The 17897-nt window shown below is 37.2% G+C and overlaps 1 protein-coding gene across 3 annotated transcripts; it reads right to left on the reverse strand.

Annotated features, from left to right (window-relative positions):
* Nucleotides 1-1026: 1026 nt before the first annotated feature.
* LOC117808530 (G2/M phase-specific E3 ubiquitin-protein ligase-like) lies at nucleotides 1027-16525 on the reverse strand. 3 transcript variants are annotated; one of them, XM_034678260.1, is made up of 23 exons: nucleotides 16479-16525; nucleotides 15941-15977; nucleotides 15626-15750; nucleotides 15270-15488; nucleotides 15075-15150; nucleotides 14640-14983; nucleotides 14160-14345; nucleotides 13939-14004; nucleotides 13661-13866; nucleotides 13326-13425; nucleotides 12192-12339; nucleotides 11840-11937; nucleotides 10800-10944; nucleotides 7082-7309; nucleotides 6609-6771; nucleotides 6351-6423; nucleotides 5870-6083; nucleotides 5512-5607; nucleotides 4670-4983; nucleotides 4309-4490; nucleotides 3913-4082; nucleotides 3366-3580; nucleotides 1027-2495 (listed from the first exon to the last, which is right to left on the reverse strand). In XM_034678260.1, the coding sequence occupies exons 13-23, from the start codon at nucleotides 10805-10807 to the stop codon at nucleotides 2263-2265; spliced, it is 1896 nt and encodes a 631-aa protein (XP_034534151.1). In that variant the 5' UTR covers nucleotides 10808-10944; nucleotides 11840-11937; nucleotides 12192-12339; nucleotides 13326-13425; nucleotides 13661-13866; nucleotides 13939-14004; nucleotides 14160-14345; nucleotides 14640-14983; nucleotides 15075-15150; nucleotides 15270-15488; nucleotides 15626-15750; nucleotides 15941-15977; nucleotides 16479-16525; the 3' UTR covers nucleotides 1027-2262. The 3 variants fall into 3 exon arrangements, with proteins under 3 accessions (XP_034534151.1, XP_034534150.1, XP_034534152.1); XM_034678259.1 differs by lacking the exons at nucleotides 10800-10944; nucleotides 11840-11937; nucleotides 12192-12339; ... (8 more) ...; nucleotides 15941-15977; nucleotides 16479-16525 and adding an exon at nucleotides 8908-9229; XM_034678261.1 differs by lacking the exons at nucleotides 10800-10944; nucleotides 11840-11937; nucleotides 12192-12339; ... (8 more) ...; nucleotides 15941-15977; nucleotides 16479-16525 and adding an exon at nucleotides 8036-8088.
* Nucleotides 16526-17897: the final 1372 nt, after the last annotated feature.

Consider the following 17897-nt stretch of genomic DNA (forward strand, 5'->3'; position numbering starts at 1 on the left):
AATGAAACTTGATATATATGGAATGAAGTCTGAATATATTGAAAGAAACTTGATATATATGGAATGAAGTCTGAATATATTGAAAGAAACTTGATATATATTGAATGAAACTTGATATATATTGAATGAAACTGGATATATATGGAATGAAGTCTGAATATATTGAATGAAACTGGATATATATGGAATGAAGTCTGAATATATTGAATGAAACTCGATATATATGGAATGAAGTCTGAATATATTGAATGAAACTCGATATATATGGATTGAAGTCTGAATATATGGAATGAAGTCTGAATATATGGAATGAAGTCTGAATATATGGATTGAAGTCTGAATATATTGAATGAGAGTGCAAATAAGTATTCAGAAAACATCACGTATAGTGGTACCGGTGTGTCACTCATCAAAGAGACACCCTGCTGAATTTGCTGTCGATTTTCAAAATGTCATCACCTGAAATTCAGCAATATTTTGTTGAACTTGAACACTTTTTTGCAACAGCTGGTCATACTCCAAATGATCTGAACAGCTTGGAATGCAGACTGCGTCACCTTGAGGACCACAGGTCAATTATTGGAACATTCTTGTTGCTCATGGCTGGTGATGTTCAACAAAATGTTGCTGAGCAAACTTTGTGCATTCTTCTTGAGGGAATTTTTGAGTCTCTTGGGGTGATGTTAGCTGAAATATCATTACAAGTAGAAGCTACAGCCCAAGATGGTGGGATACATTCTGCATCTCAGAGAGGAAGGCCAAGGTAAGTGATAAAAAAGAATAACAATTGTAGAGAAATGAGTCTAATGCAGACCAAAAATACATAATCTCCATTTAGTCCTTGGTCGTATCAAGATTATACAAGGTTTGGAATTTTATTACACCATATAAATTAATGCATATGTTTTTAATGTCTTTTTCTTTAAGGTACAACATATCAGCTGTTCAGCTGACCCACATGCGGGACTTAGGATTTAGCTGGATGGCCATATCTCGAATGTTGTACATAAACATTCGAACACATATGACGGCATTTCTGAAAAAAAATCATAGCAATAGGGTTGGGCATCAGTCATTTACTGCAATGAATCTGTTGGTGCAATCCAAATGATGCAGTTAAGAGAGAAAAGACCCTTGTCTCTCTAACACTTGTTTTCATTTAGAGAAAAGGGTTGAAACAGTTGACTTTAACATAGCACAATTGTTCATATACCATTCTAAACGTAATGTAAATGAGTTTAGTTTTATCCAAAAGCACTGCAACAAAGCCATCTATTTTTATGTAATGCTCAATTTGTGTACGCCTATGATAACTAAATCAAGCATTTTTTAACATAGAAAGCCATTCCATAATATAAAGAGAAGTGCCCTCCCATTTCTAATTTGTAATACATTTTACACAACGTTCAATAAAAAAAAAAAAGCTAGTGTGAAATGCAACACATCTTTGTGACCATCAAAAGGAACTCAAACTCAGCCACAATACTGTCTCAATGTGGTAATGTATTAGTGTAACCACTGTGAAGGGGTAGGTGTCAAACAAGACCGGCATGTTCAAAGCCTTGTTTCACAGTGAGCAATACATCTGACCACTTTAGACAAAAGGTTTATAATTTAGAACACACTACTTATACACATATAGAACAATGTCAGAGCAAACTGAACATTCCTTAAAGTGGCTTTGAATCAGAAACATCTTAAAACCTCAAAATGTGACAAACTATGAGCAGTTTAATGGTCTCAAAGAGAATGCACATAAAAGATGGATGAAGCTTTTGGTTTTGAAAAGTGAGGCCAATGAAGAAATCCCTTCAACTTACGTTCTACCAATAAACAGTTTTGGGTTGCTGAACATAACTCGTTCATTTTTTTTAGATCATTGTCCTGATCTAAAAATGTCTGATCATGTCTGATATCCTTACTTTTGACACCATAATTTTATAGTAGCCTTCTCCATCTTACATATACTGTACTTCCTTACAGACTTACAAGGCAGACTTACGGACTTCTCCAAAAAGCAGCTAAGACTTGATGCCTATATATAGCAAAATGTTTGAGACATGGGCTCAGATAGCAAACGTGCTCTTTGGCTTCTTTAACATAAAAAAAATCCATATAAAACATCTACAGACCTACTTACAGATACTTCCTAGAGTCTTTATTACAGACAATACAGCATTTTTGTGTCAGGGAATAACAACATGAACAGGCCTGAAAAAAAAGCATCATCGTAGTATGCGCAACAATCCTTCATAGTACCTCTCATGCTCTTCCAAATCCTGGTGAATTGCGTATGGCGAAATCCATGTCATGTTTGAAAGCAGTGTATACTGCTTGAGTTGGTATGCGAAGAATGTTTTCGCATGTATTGGCCACTGGAAATCTGGAATAGTTAATGAACTCAAGGTTTGGCTTTGGAGAGAAACCCAGGGCTGGAATGCTGTCACATCCAGTGAAGAAAACAAGAATATCCTCCAGACAGACACCCTTCTCAACTGCAAGATGTAAAAAGGCAGAAACAAAATAAAATTATAACAACATATATTGGTATTTTAAAATAGTCATTAATTACACCATCGGAGTAATACCAAAGTGATGTAGAATAGGTTACCAGTTCCTAGCTGCCTTGCTAAATTTCCTGAAATCTATACTGTTTTTCTTTTATTTAAATGAAACTGTAATTTGAAGAAGATTCTTAATGTTATTAGCAAAGCTACTAATGAGGTGAATAGTGTGAAGTACTGATCAGCATTAAAAATATTTAGTGTTATTATTTTCTTTCAGTAGCCATAAAAATCAAGATATGGTAGTAGATGTCCATCTGCTTGTTGTTAAATTGTATGTTTTATCTGATTTATAACCCTATTCATTACCGTGCAGCAGCTAAAAAACTACTACGCATAACACAGGTTGAAGTGTGCTAGATCCTGATTTTGATTTGGATCCATCACAAGATCTACACACTCGTAGAAATCAGTTGCCTGAATCACCATGATTAAGACCAGCACATTATGCCATGAGAAACACAAATATGCTGAAAAAAAATCGAATCCAACTAATTTCCTCATGTAAACTTAAATGAGTTTGATCACACTCAAATTTAATGGGTACTTTCCAGTCCTAAAAGTTCTGCTAAAATCTGGCCAGCAGTTTTTGGGAAATCCTACTTACAGCTGAACCAAACCAACAGATTCAGGTGTAATTAAATTAATTGTATTATATGTTGGGGGTTAGAAGATATTACATAGTAGAACAATCTAGTTAAAGCACTCTAATTGTTTTGTATTTGTACCTGTATGATGCAGCTCAAAACTTTTCAGAGAACAATAACCTATGTTCAAACAGTGATCTAAAGAAAAGCTTACATTCAGCATCCTGAAGATAATCTTGCCAGAAGGCAAGCGTCCGGCACTCTTCTTGGAATGCGTTACTTCCTCTTTCAGAGTGAATGATCTGGAAGAGGTTCTCCATATCAGTCGCTGTTAAAGCCTTCCCAGTACTGACAAACAGACATTTCATCTGCAGTGGGTATCTCTGGAGTGCTTTTAGGATACCTAGAGATGTTAACCCATCTCTGAACCTAATGGAAAGAAAACAAAAGAAAAGTATTGTGTAGTATTAGTAATGTGATCTGGAACCTGTAGTGAAAACTAGATTTTTTTTTAATTTAGAGAAGTCTCACACAATTCTAGACAAAAAAAACATAATTTCACTTTCAGCGGTGCTCTCTAAAAACGGTCTACATCCATATTTAAACATTATCACAAGCTATAATTTGTATGATATTAAACAAAGCTATTTCCTTGTATCTGCTTTGATATTTGACTGTTTATATCCCTTTAATAAACATGAAACTAGCCTTTATTTTTCTGCTAAGTTATACTTACAGTATGTACTAAGACATAAACATACCTTTCAAATGGAGCTCGGGTTCGCTGGAGGACATACCAGTGAGCCAAGTCCAAAGCAGTCTCTTCTTTGTTTTGCAGGGTTATGCGGACACTGTGACCTGCCACGCTAATCAGGCTGGCTGCCTGTGTAACTGCATCTTGAAGTTGTGAGTCAGTCTCAGCTTGTAAAATCTAAAAATATTTTAAAAATATTGTAAGTGTATAGCCCTTTCATCCACTTTCTTTAACACTTCAGTTCAGGGTCACAGAAGTACAGGGAGCTATCCCAGCTAATTGACTGTAAATATTTGACTTTTATTCAGATTAAGATAAGATACATGACTGTTAACTTTAAATATTAAAGAATGCATTTAAAGGAAAGCACATGCTTCAAATATGAAAACTTTAATACACTCACCATCTGGACCTGGGACCTTATTTCTTCATCAGCAATATGATCAGATATGACCTTTACATCGTCTGGACCCTTTTGAAGACACTCGTACAGGAGTTCAGACAGGAAACATGGACTCTGTCCCCCATGTGCAATTGACATTGCCATGATCTGGCCAGCATAGACATATCCATTGTCTTTCATTGCTGTTAACAAACAAAATTATACATCATGTCAAACCACTCTGTCATGTTACAAAATCCACCCAAATGTTGAACTCTGCTTTTTGTCTTGTATTAAATGCTCAAATTTATTTTAAATAAAAACACTAGTAAAAGAAAGAAGCAATAGCAACAGCAATATGAAATTATTTAACTATGAGTACCTTTGGAGTTGCATGTTAGAACTTTGGCATTAGGGGGACCCTCAAAGATGCCAATTTTGTCCTTGATTTCATTTAGGCAGAGCCGGAAAAACTCCCGTGTAGGTCCTCCATTGTCCACAGCACCCTCAGATGCTCCATAGTCATCGGTAAACTTGACATCCACCTTCTTCTCTGGTGAAAAATTGGATCTACCCATAGCTCTGGTTGTTCCATCCCACACATTTCTTCTTATGATATTGAAGCGTACAGTGCTGCCATTATTGACTTGAGAAGTAATCTGCTCCATTACTCCCTCTAAAGTCATCTTCAAATCACTGAAACAAAAACAAACAAACAGTCATACAATGGCAATCTGTCAAACACCCTATGGCATACTCTTCCCCTTCCCTGAATCATAACTAGACCATAACTCACAAAATGGGGTATATGAATTCAAATGATTCACTAACCTTGAGGCCTAAAACTAATCAGCATAGTATGTAAAGAAGGCTTTATGCAACCAGATTTGCAAGCAAATGATATGACACCCAAAGAAATATCCCCATACTAGCACTTGAATGCAGGTAACTTGAAATGTTGTATCAGTTTCACTTTTCAGTCCAAAAACCTAGTGTCACCACTTTTACACAGTCTAGTGATGAGTCACTAGCCCCTACAGGTAGATGTTGAGCTGGGAAAGACTTTGAATAGGATGGCAGTATCACAGGGCAGCACATGATCAAATCTAGGGCGAGTTGGGAAATGATTGGGAAGGTGTGTGTAGTACAAGGTGTGGAAAGACAAAGGCATGTAGATGTGTGTGGCTTCACAGTAGTGCTTCACTTTATGTATCTTTTACTAACCTGTCACTCGTATTACATTCCAAAGACCTTGAAATTGCTTCCTGAATATCAGGATCATCAGAGAGGTATTCTTCCTCAAACAGACCAAGGTATGTACTATAAGAAAAATGACAGAAAAATTGTATGATCAGAGTTAATGTACAAATATAAAATATCAGCATTTTTGTCTTACCATACAGAAAGAACTTCCTTGATGGACTAATAATTTCAATTTTTGTATAGTTAGTAAATTTAATGTTAAGGATATTATCATCCAGCATCTAGTTAGACTAGTATAATACAAAACTGTTCTGTAAAGAAGGTCCACTGTTACTTAGCCTGAACCATGAAAAGATTCATAAACGCATTGAGGACAAACCTGTAGGATGTATCAGATGAGCCGGATGCACTAGGATGGGTGGGACCATGGGCAAGAATAGAGGTGTTGTCAGTAGATACATCTTGCGTGTCAGAGGGACCAACACACCAGATAACCTCATCACCATCAGAAAAGGAAGACATAGTATGGTAGAGGGACTGGGGCTCAACAGTGGAAATGGTTGAGGCAACTTCTTCTGAAGTACCTCCAATTCCTGTTAGAAAAAGGAAACACAATAGATTGATGTTACATTTTTAAAAAAGACTGAAATTATATGAGTGAACATCAGACATTTTGAACTTGCACAGTGAATTTTTTATGTGAAAATATTTTATAAATAGATTTTTTCCTGTAAGTAAAATATGAAAGCAAATGATAATTGGGATTTTAAGAGTCTCAACTAAGTGTACTATTGTGTACACAAAAACACAAGACTCAAATAATTATGAGTTTCATTGTAGATGTAAATAAATATATTTACCACATTTATCTCTTTCTTGAATGTCTGTGATATCAGAACTTTTGGTGAGGCTACTTTCACCACCAGAAAATTCCTGTGAATTGAAGCAGATGCATACAAAATTCTTTGTGAATTCATTGCACTGCATCAATATTAAAAACAGTGTATGTTTGTATTATGTCAGAGAATTCTACACAAAGCAGCGTTTGAGATATCCACTTTAAAATCAAGTATTGCCATTATCAGTGTCATACATCTGTTTAAATTTGTCATACTTACAGATTCGACATCATCTCCATCCTCTTTCAAAAGGACTTTGTCAGGTCTTACATATATGCACTTCTGGTGAAACAGTTTTTTCACTAGGTTTCCACTCAACGATTGTGTTGTGCTGAGAGATGGCTCAACAAGTTTATTGTGGCATGGGAGCAGGATTTGAAGCCTATGGAAAAGCACAGTCTAAAGTTAACGCTAAAAGACTACACTGCAGTACATGGAAATATAAAATCTGTCAGGTAGGTGGATCTACCTTTAAAGAATATATGTGACAAGATATTCACAATAAAATCGTATTAGCAAAGTCTGAGCAATATTCAAGTAAAATATTTAGAAATGATCAGCAAGAGAAAAAAGAAAATATAGATAAGTCATAACACACAAAGTGAACCATTTTATTATGTAGTGCAGTCTTTTTTATTATTATTAAGACAAATAAAATTAAACCACTATTACAAAAAAGATCAAAAGCTTACCTGCATCCCTCCACAATTGGCTGAAAGGCTGTTCGTATTGCCTGCATGATTCTGTTTGAGTCCCAGTCACAGGCAAATTCCAATGCTGACTTCACATGCCCTCTTTCAAAAAGCCAAGCTTTGCTTGCACGCCTTGGCACATGTGTTGCTGTATGGTCTGGCAGAAGAATCACCTCTTTGGTGAAATGTTGAGACACAGGACGCGTACTCCTGAACTGTGACTGAAACCTAAAAAAAATTACAGTAAAACCAAGCGGCAACCTCCGGTCTCAAACGATGAAGCCCATGCGGAAGTGATATAAACTGCAATACATCGAAAATCCTCTTGAGGCTGGCTGCAGAAACACCGGAAACCACATAGATATGAATGGGAAAAAGACGATCTTTGCAGCATTAATAAACATGTTTACAGCCTGGTTCAAAAAACGGCTTGGCCCTACAACGCTAATCTCTCTAATGGCACACACTGTACGGGGGGTGAATTTTTTTCTAACGTGATGGTTAAGAAGATATTAAGATTATGAGTTTTGCCCAAATAAGGACATAACTGACGTGACTCCCGGTCGGGAACACACAGCCATTGGCTAAGAGACTCACACTACGTCACACTCTGCCTAGTTGAGTTCCGCATTACCAATATGGCTGCTGCCGTCGATTTGCTTCAGAACAGCTCTCAGGAACAGATGGGTGACGTCACGGATACTACGTCCATATTTTATACAGTCTATGAGTAAAACATAACAATATTGGGCTGAATTAAGCATTTATGTATATTCACATTTTTTTTGATTTACAAATAGGCAACTATACGATAAAGCAGCATGATAAACAAAGGGGAAAGTTGACAAATGCAAATTTCTAATTTTTGTTGGTCTAAATATAATTAAATTTAGTCTATACAGTGTTAACAGGGTGTGAATGAAAAAAATATTTGTATTGAAGAGAATAACATACTCGGATGCTGATTGATGTGCTTTTGTCACAGTTCCTCTGTAACCTCTGAGTGCCTGTGTGTTTTTGTTTCTGCCTCCCCTTCCTGCTCTTTATCCTTCACTCTCTGCTCATCTGAGGGGTATACTACGAAGCCGGATTCGTGTGACAGTTTAGCACGATCTCCTTGGTTAGGTTCAGTGAAGACAGATCAGGAGAAGATATCTGGGTATGTTGAACTCGCTTCGTAGTATATCCCTCTGCACTGGATCTGCAATCAACACTCCTGCCAGCCATCATCCAACCACCACTGCCTACAAGAACCCTGCACTGACATCTAGTCCCTGTCAGATTGTTGTGCCTACACAGTTTGTCTTTCTAGTAGCCTAGTCCAGCTCTTAAGATAACTTTTTGCATAGCTTTTAGCCAGTTTTGTCTGTTCACCTTTAACCCACCTGACTCCTGTTTTCCTGTCTCCAGGACCCATCTGCACCCAGCTCTGCCACCTTACTCACTCACCTGCCTGTTCACCACCGTCTGGATCCCTCCCTCAGCAACCCAGGACCCCCACTAGCTATCCCTTCACCCTGCACTTCTGAAATAAAACTTTGGGAGACAATACCTGTTTATAGTCTGCTTATTGGGTTCAGCCGTAATTCGTGACAGCTTTGCTCCCAAGAAAATGAACTAGATGGCGCTTATGACACTGAAATGCTTAATTAACAACATTTCAGTAATTTCATTGGATTATTGTGGTTTATTTGCATATCTTGTCCCCACAATTGCCTAAACCATCCAACATGCTTATCTCATACCTCCGTGTTTTGCTATGACTAGTTCACAACAATTCATAACTTCAATTACAGCTTTCCAAATGTATTCAGTCCTAGTCTTACCTCTTCTGTCTTGAGCAGTTTCGAGTAAATGGACGAAGATTGTAGACAGGGGCTGTTTGGGGACTCTCTTGTGATGCGGCGGGCACATTTGGTTGGTAACCTGCAACTACCTGACCTGTGGCGCTGACGGCACTCGGTCCACAATTAAACAGGGAATGAACTTCTTGTTCAGTAGATTGGTATGGGCCACGGTTGATTGCATTATTCTGGCCAGCGCATGCATTTGCCAGGGTGCTGATAACGTCTTCATTACTGAGAATTGCAGCGACAAGATTCCGTGCTGCCTCACTCATGCTTGCAGTAAAGTAACGACTGAGCGGGAAAAACTGTCATATCAGAAACACAAGATGGCGCTAGTGAAACGATGACGTTATTTTTCATTCAATATATTCCGAGTTTCATTCCATATATATCGAGTTTCATTCAATATATTCAGACTTCATTCCATATATATTGAGTTTCATTCCATATATTCAGACTTCATTCCATATATATCGAGTTTCATTCAATATATTCAGACTTTCAATCCATATATTCAGACTTCATTCCATATATATTAATTTCCTGAACGGCTTGCCATATGTATGTATATGTATATATATATATATATATATATATATATATATATATATATATATATGGCAAGCCGTTCAGGAAATGTATGCCATATGTATGTATATGTATATATATATATATATATATATATATATATATATGTATATATATATGGCAAGCCGTTCAGGAAATTAATATATATGGAATGAAGTCTGAATATATGGATTGAAAGTCTGAATATATTGAATGAAACTTGATATATATGGAATGAAACTCGATATATATGGAATGAAGTCTGAATATATTGAATGAAACTTGATATATATGGAATGAAACTCGATATATATGGAATGAAACTCGGAATATATGGAATGAAAAATGACGTCATGTATGGCCTGCGCCATCTTGTCTTTCTGGGGTGTGATCATAGGGGTGTGATTGTGTTTTCCGGTTAGACGTAGCTTTTAGTAATGCAACCATGAGGGAGGCACGAGATGTTTTCACTGCAATTTTAATTAATGAAGGGGTTATCAACCCCTTGGGTAATGCATGTGCTGCTAAGTTAATCCGTATAGGAAAAAGGAACCCACCCCTCCTCTCTATTAAGTAGGTTTCATCCAAAAGTGATGATCGGACCGTCTGCACAGAGAGACGAGAGGAACACGAAGCAGTGGGCTGCAGAAGCATTTAGCAGGGTAGTAAACAAGTGAAAATACGAAAATATTAAATATCACAGGTTGTACACACTTCTACAAAGGCTAAAGATATTGCCCCTTCTTTATTCAGGTGGTTCAGTCCTCTAGTTCGCTAGCTAACTTTTGTTATGACTTGTGATAATGTAGCATCCTGTTCAATGTTAACAGGTGGAGCTCATACCTGTGTGCATCATCTGACAGTGAGTGAGTGTAATGAAAAAGTACGACCAAATTACCACAGGTTACAGAGGTAGAGGAAAATGTGTCCCCTCAGAAACACTAAAAAGAAATGCAAAAGGTTATTTTCAGAGAGACATTAATAAAAGATGAGTCTCTTTGATGACAATAAAACAATACGATTATAAGTGGTGTTCAGAGTACTTATTTAAGCTTTCATTCAATATATTCAGACTTCATTCCATATATATCGAGTTTCATTCCATATATATCAAGTTTCATTCAATATATTCAGACTTTCATTCAATATATTATTTCCTGAACGGCTTGCCATATATATATATATATATATATATATATATATATATATATATATATATATGATTACATTAGATTGTACAGATGTACTTAATAAAGTGATGACTGGAAAATCAAATGGCTATAATTTCAATAAATTCAACATACCTTGTCATCGCATCCTGTCACAAAAAGATCATGGCATTCATTCGGCTTTCTCTGCATGACATCGATCAGATTGTACACCTTAAGGCCTTCACGGATCTGTTGCAGCATTGGTGTACGTTTTGTTGTCATATGCAGACCAACAGCCCTTAAAAAGGAAACGTATAAAATATTTCAAATTTAATGACAAAAACTAAAGATTACAATAAACAGCACTGTAAGTTTTAGGCAGGTTTGAGAAGTTTCATTGTAAAAAATGATGCTGTTTGGAAGGCAAAAGGCAGTCATACAGAAAACATATGTACCAAATGCAGATTTTTCTTTTGTAAACTGATTAAAATATAAAACATAAATGTGTGTTTTTTTTAAGCATTCTTACTTTACAAAAGTAGGGGGAAAAACTTGCACAGTACTGTAAATGTAAAAATTTGCATCCAAAATTGATGGTAAATGGACTGCTTTAACTTTGTGCTTTTTTGTTGTCTTGACCACTCAAGTATTTCACAGAAGTCTTCACCCATTCACACACACACTCCTATCTTGCTGTCAGTTACTGCCTTGCAGGATGCCACTTGATCATCAGGATCAGTAACTATTCAAAACACACACATCAGTGGACATTTTTTGGGACTTAGCACCTTATTCAATGATACTTCAACATACAGACTGCATGGGCCTGAGATCATTGAGTGTCACTATCATGTCATCTAATAACTACCAATGGATTCACCAATCATCTTGATATTTTCCAAATTGTTGACACTTAAAAACATAACAAATACAGCAAAATGCAATGAAAAATACAAGGAGAGGGATTGTTTCTGCAGATGCAAACATAATTACTTAATTATAGTGTGTCATAAGTAATGATATAGGGGATGTACTAGTACAATTTTACTGTTACTATGCTGTTGTGGGGATCATGCATCGTATATCTTCAATTAATAAACATTACTGCATGATTTCAAATACTAATCATCTGTACATATTTTATTAATAATACAGTACTATTCCTTAACAGGAAATCAAAATGCAATACAAACCTTATTATCCGTTCCTTATGGTCAATGCTGATTGGACCAGTGTAGCCACAATCCAGGATTTCTTCAACATAGGGGAACAGGTCAGATGCATCTTCAAGCTAAAGAAATGATAAACATAACAAAAAGATTAAGCTTTCAACTGTGTATTATATCATGTGTGATCTTAAACCTGTACACAGATATGCATTCATACATCTTTAATAAATACGTGTCATGTACAGTACATTTACATGAAGTGCAAATCTGTCATTCACTTTGCACAAAAAAAGTAACTGTTTGAGATTTTAGCTTAATTTGTTCAATAAACATCAAAGATTCATGACAAGGGCTTGAAATAATCTCCATAACTTACTGTTTTGATGAATGGTGACAAGTCCTTGTCATGACTTCCCTCAGTGTTAAGGTTTCCAGTGACAAGATAGTGGTAACACCACTCCTGCAGAAATCTTGGTGCTGGTCCTCCTTGGGCAATGCTCACTGCAAATATTTCACCTGCAACTCTGAGTGAAATGCAAAGGAATCAGCAATTGCAAGAACAAAATTACCGACAGTCAGAGGAAGCAGGTGCTTACCATATTTTATGTAAACTGTTCAAAGAAAGCTAAGGCCCACATTACCTTTAAGGATAATTACCATTTAAGGATGTCAAATGTAATCTATCAAAGTAAAAAATGTCAAATTTGACATCCACTGAGCCATGAAGTCTTTCATTTTGAGCATTACTTGTTGTTTTGAAGCCAAAAATGATTAGCAGTTTCACTGACTTTAGGGTCAGTTTTTCTCATAATGTTTTGGAAACAGAACAATGTGTTTCCATACAGGTTCAGTGGTGAGACAGTCAGTTCTTGTCTTAAAAGCAGCAGAGAAACTTAAAACATCAAAAATTGAAGTTTAGGAAAATGCAAATGAAATCACAATTGTCAACATATCAATGAAAAAGTCTGTGTTTCAATTAGTGGGCCTTCACTTTTTTCCTTCAGTATATTACCACCATCATCTTAAATTTGCTCAGCTGAAGTTTAACACTTTTACATATGGATAACTGTTAATTAGCTATATTTCCTACTGTTTTATGCCTTTGTGCCTGCACTAGCCAGGGCTGAAGGCATTGTTTCTTTCAATTTTGAATATGCACTCTTACTGAGAATGAACTGATTCTGCAGGTCAATGGCCAAATTTCATGATTACTGTGACCTGAAAGTATAAGAGCCCAGTCTGTCAACAATTTACCATCACCATAATATAGTGTTCACAACAACCACTGTGGCCCTTCTTGACCTACAACGGTACTTTCACCATCTGCATTGTATGCCTTGTGGAGGCATACGACTCTCATGCAGTAAATGTACATAAAACATTTGCAAAACACAATAAACATTTGAAGCAAAGCAAAAGCCACTATGTTAATAACAATACTCTTTAATAGTCGTGTAATTGTGCTTATCAGATAAAAACTATTGGTGACTGGAAGTTTAGAGCAACATACTTCAAAAGTTCATCATCCAAATCGTTGAGAGAGTATTTTGGCACTTTTCCCTTTTCACTCTCTCCTTCAAAAAGTGGTCTCTCGATTCCAGCAACCATTGCTACAGTCAAAGAAAAAATGATTAAACAATGGACCACAGACAAGTATCTTGCCACTCTGATACTGCCTCCTGAAGAAGCATGCAGGAGGTTGACCTATTCTATCAGAGAATATTGTTACTGTACTATGACAGCAACAAATTCAAAAAATGTATTTAGGCTATTCTGCAATACACAACACAGGTCTACTGTGTATGTATATATATATATATATACTGTGTATAATATACTACTCACTGGACAGGAACTCTTTTCTTAGTGCGCCAGTGTCAACTCCCGGTTCCCCCAGGAAGGAAACTTTCAAAGGGTTCAGTGGACTGCCATTCTTTCTACGCTTCCAGAGTTTAAGACCTCTGTCAACCATACTGTCTCTGGACACGCAGATTTCAAAGTTCTTGCTTCTGTCAACCTGTGCCATTACCCACTGAAGAACATCTTCTTCACTGTTGATTGAAAAAAAATGTGTTCACAATCTACTGTAGCTTCCCAATTACTAATTACCTTTGAATAGTTACCATGATATTTGATCCAGACTGGAGCATGTTTCAGCGGTGTTGAGCTGGCAAAGATTCTGCTCCATGCTAATGTAGAAACAGAAGATGATTTTAAAATAATACATTTGGTGCTTTGAATCTGTATTAAGACCATTGGCAACACACATTAATCTTGGAACTGTCTATGTAACCCTTGTCAAGCAACCCTAAGATAAAAAGATACAATCTGACACAGAAATTACCTTTCACTGCAGATGCTTGCATGTAGCTCAATGTCTGACACCGGAAATGTTTGTATGCAAATTGGACATTTGACCTCACTTTCCTATGTGCAGACACATTCAAATTCAGAAGATAGTATGTCAGTCTTCAATGTGGTAAAATACTTCAGGCTATCAAAAAGGAGTAGGTTGGTTAGGAGGAGCCAACTGTCAAAATAAACAGTTGTTTCAATATTAATAACATTTACCTCTCATTTTCCTTTCCCACTTACTAAGACCTAACTCATTTACATGTTTGTGCTTACATACAATGAAGTATATTCTATTGAATATGAGCTCCAATAGATTTTAAAGCACATATTTTGAAAGGATGCACCTGAAGTTACTAAATAAGACACTTGAAACTATTCAAATGTATTACTTAACTTTGGTTGCAAACTTGATACATTTGGATGTCACCCTGCAAACCCCTCTCAATGTTAACTGACTAAGTTACTGTACCTGCTGAGAGCAATGTTTCTCAGAGGACTGTAGCACATCTGAATTAGGCCCTGGGGCTGGGCTCAAAGATGTTGCCTCATTCAAGAACACCACTTCTGACTCCTGAGCAGAGAAGCAGAACAGACATGCCAAGGTTTGGGATAAAGCTCACCACAACAGATAACTTTTAAGTTCGGCATTTGAGATCCAAGCTGAAAAAGGGAGAGGTGATAAATCTAGCTCATCTTGGAGGGGCACCACGTATAACAAAAGTTTTCCTCCACTTGAGGCTCTTCTGATGATAGAACCGGTGTAACCCTCTGCCTCTAATGCAACTGCAGACATCTTCCTTCTTCCATTTCCACCTTTAAAGCAAGTAAAACAATATAAAAGTAGTGGATAACCCTAAAGTTCTGTAAATTTCTTGATTTGTAATTTCTTTAACTTAAAGTGCACCTGCTGCTTTGAAGAGAAGCCATCTGTCCTCAAGAACTGTCATCTTTGGATATGCTGCCTCAAGTAAACTGGATAACTAATGAAGAAGAAAAAAAGAACTTCCACTAAACAGCATTAATCTACTGTCATGCAATTAACAATTTTAACATGCTACTTGAACCACACTTGTATGCTTCAGTTCATTAAATATCCCACCTCTGCGTGAGTTACATCAGATGGAATAGACACTGTACGCTTTCCAAGCCCTGCTTGAATGAGCTCCAGCTCCTCAGAGGGGGATGGAGTTGTCTCCGTTTTGGAGGAGAGCAAAAAAAAGTAGTGTCAAGTGGAATCCACTTCTTCACAGTTCTTGCCTGTTTGTAGCCTCTGATGGGGGGACCTTTGTTTCTTGGTTTGAAATACCCAGGGAAGGATCTGAAGGATGTTTTTGAACAAAAACTATGTTTACACTTTTAAAAATTAAAAAGAATCCCTTTCAAGTATCTAAAATGATCATGTGAATGACAATATTACAGAACTAAACTGGCTCCTTTATCACTTAAATTTTACACCTGGTCATCTCAGACTCCACTGTTGGCCTCTCCCTACTGGTGCTCTGACCCTGTCCTTTGGGCATTACTCTGCTAAGCAATGACATGAAATTCTGCGCAGCTTCAGTAACTGCACGCCGATCACACTGTAAAAGATGTATAGATACATAGCATTGTTATATGATAATGCAGAGTACATGTATTATCAACAATCTATTCCTGGCATGCTTGTCATACTACTTGGCAACAATGCAGAGAGGGTCTTCTTTTTTTTAAACCCCCACCATGACAATACTGTGAGAAAATGTACATGAAATTGAGGAAACAAATGCCTACCTGACCCTGAGGTCCATCAGGATGGTTCTCCATCCTCCTGTGAAGACAAGGGAAATGATTCTCCATGAGTGAAAACAGTCATAATAACAGTTACCTCAGTAAACTGCTTCCTGATGCTGCTTTCTGGTACCAGCGACAGTGATAAATAAAACATGATCAAACCCTAAGGGTTGAAGATCAGTGAAAATATGGCCCCTTTTATGCTTTTAGTTTCTTTTTACTTAACTTAAAGGAGGAATGACCCCTCAACAATCCACACACACGTCTCCTGATTTGTTCTGATAGTATATCTAATGAAAAAGTTTGTTTATTTATTTATAAACAGGCCGATAACTATGAAATTAGGATAACTGTCACTAAAGCCGGGCGGTAATAAAGTCAGTCACTTATGACGAGCACACAGCGTGTTAGGTGTTAATGTCTGATACCGCCGTCTAAAACGGTTAGGGGAAAAAAACACTGGAAGAACGAACGACAAGTGTAACCTTAATAGCACCAATAAGACAGAAAATAGACAGGTATGTTACGCAAAACGTACCTGTTTCTCCATGTTGATATGTCTCCCTTCGCGGCAACAACTTGTTGGGGCGGAAGTTGTCACACCGTCTCTCTGAGTGAGACTGACCAATCAGGAGGCTTCTTGCATCTCTCAGGGGAGGTCCCGCCCATGACAGTTATGTAGAAACGCAAATGCAAAAACTGGAAACGCAAACGCAAAAACTGGAAACGCAAACGCAAAAACTGGAAACACAAACGCAAAAACTGGAAACGCAAACGAATCTGTGGTTCGTGAGAATAATAATTTTGTTTGTAACAAAAAAAAGAGTGGATTTATAAAGATACATTTTTAATCACAAATATATTTCCTTTATTCATAGCATTATTTCATATTTTTCAAATCATAATTTTGTTTGCAAAATTGTTTTTTGTTCTCAAATCCATTATTTTTGATTGCATATTAAAGACACAATATTCTCTCCATAGTTTTTCAGACAGGTGCTACCTTCCTAAGTGTCAAAGGTCACTGAAAAAATGGTAAAAACTCACCTTTTTCTGTGTTTTTCATCAACATTTCAGAAATGCTTTGAACTAGGAGTCTGAGCTGACTGTATGTTAATCATGAGTGCATCTACAAGGTTTGTGGTGATTTTGGGGTCACTGGTGACAACCAGGGCCGCGTGGCGTACGAAAAGGTGACTTTGTGAAAAAGGCGATTAGGCCTGATGACACCTTTTGTTTAATAAATCCCACAAGCTTTAAGATAGAGGACTAAGCTCATACAGTATTCACAAGGACCATAGGTTGAGTGTGTGGTGTGATTTTCAGACAGGTGCTACCTTCCCAGGTGTGAAAATCCACCAAAAGGTGGTTAAAAGTCGCCTTTTTGAGATATTTTCAAGGAAATTTCAGAAATCCTTTGAGCTAGGAGGCTGAGCTGGCTGTATATTCATCATGGGTGCAAGTACAAGGTTTGTGGTGATTTTGGAGTCACTGGTGGCAATGAGGGCCGCGTGGCGTACGAAAAGGCACGATTTCCACACTTTAGCGAAAAAGGCGAGGAGGCCTGAGGACACCTTTTCTTGAATAAATCCTAGATGCTTTAAGATAGAGGGCTGAGCTTGCACAGTATTCACAAGGACCATAGGTGCAATGTGTGGTGTGATTTACAGACAGGTGCTACCTTCCTAAGTGTCAAAGGTCACTGAAAAGATTGTAAAAGCTCACCTTTTTCTGTGTTTTCCATCAAAATTTCAGAAATGCTTTGAACTAGGTGTCTTAGCTGGCTGTGTGTTCATCATGAGTGCATCTACAAGGTTTGTGGTGATTTTGGGGTCACTGGTGATAACCAGGGCTGCGTGGCGTACGAAAAGGTGACTTTGTAAAAAAGGCGATTAGGCCTGACGACACCTTTTGCTTAATAAATCCCACAAGCTTTAAGATAGAGGGCTGAGCTCGT

Source organism: Notolabrus celidotus, unplaced genomic scaffold, assembly GCF_009762535.1.
Source record: "Notolabrus celidotus isolate fNotCel1 unplaced genomic scaffold, fNotCel1.pri scaffold_115_arrow_ctg1, whole genome shotgun sequence".
Taxonomy (NCBI): Eukaryota; Metazoa; Chordata; class Actinopteri; order Labriformes; family Labridae; genus Notolabrus; species Notolabrus celidotus.

Bases quoted from the DNA above. Each gene is read 5' to 3' on its own strand.
- LOC117808530 (XM_034678259.1), bottom strand. From the start codon at position 9,200: ATGAGTGAGGCAGCACGGAATCTTGTCGCTGCAATTCTCAGTAATGAA. The intron at 6,424-6,608 runs GTAAGTATGACA...TTCAATTCACAG, and splicing joins ATGGAGATGATGTCGAATCT to GAATTTTCTGGTGGTGAAAG. The intron at 3,581-3,912 runs GTATGTTTATGT...TCTTTCCATTAG, and splicing joins ACCCGAGCTCCATTTGAAAG to GTTCAGAGATGGGTTAACAT.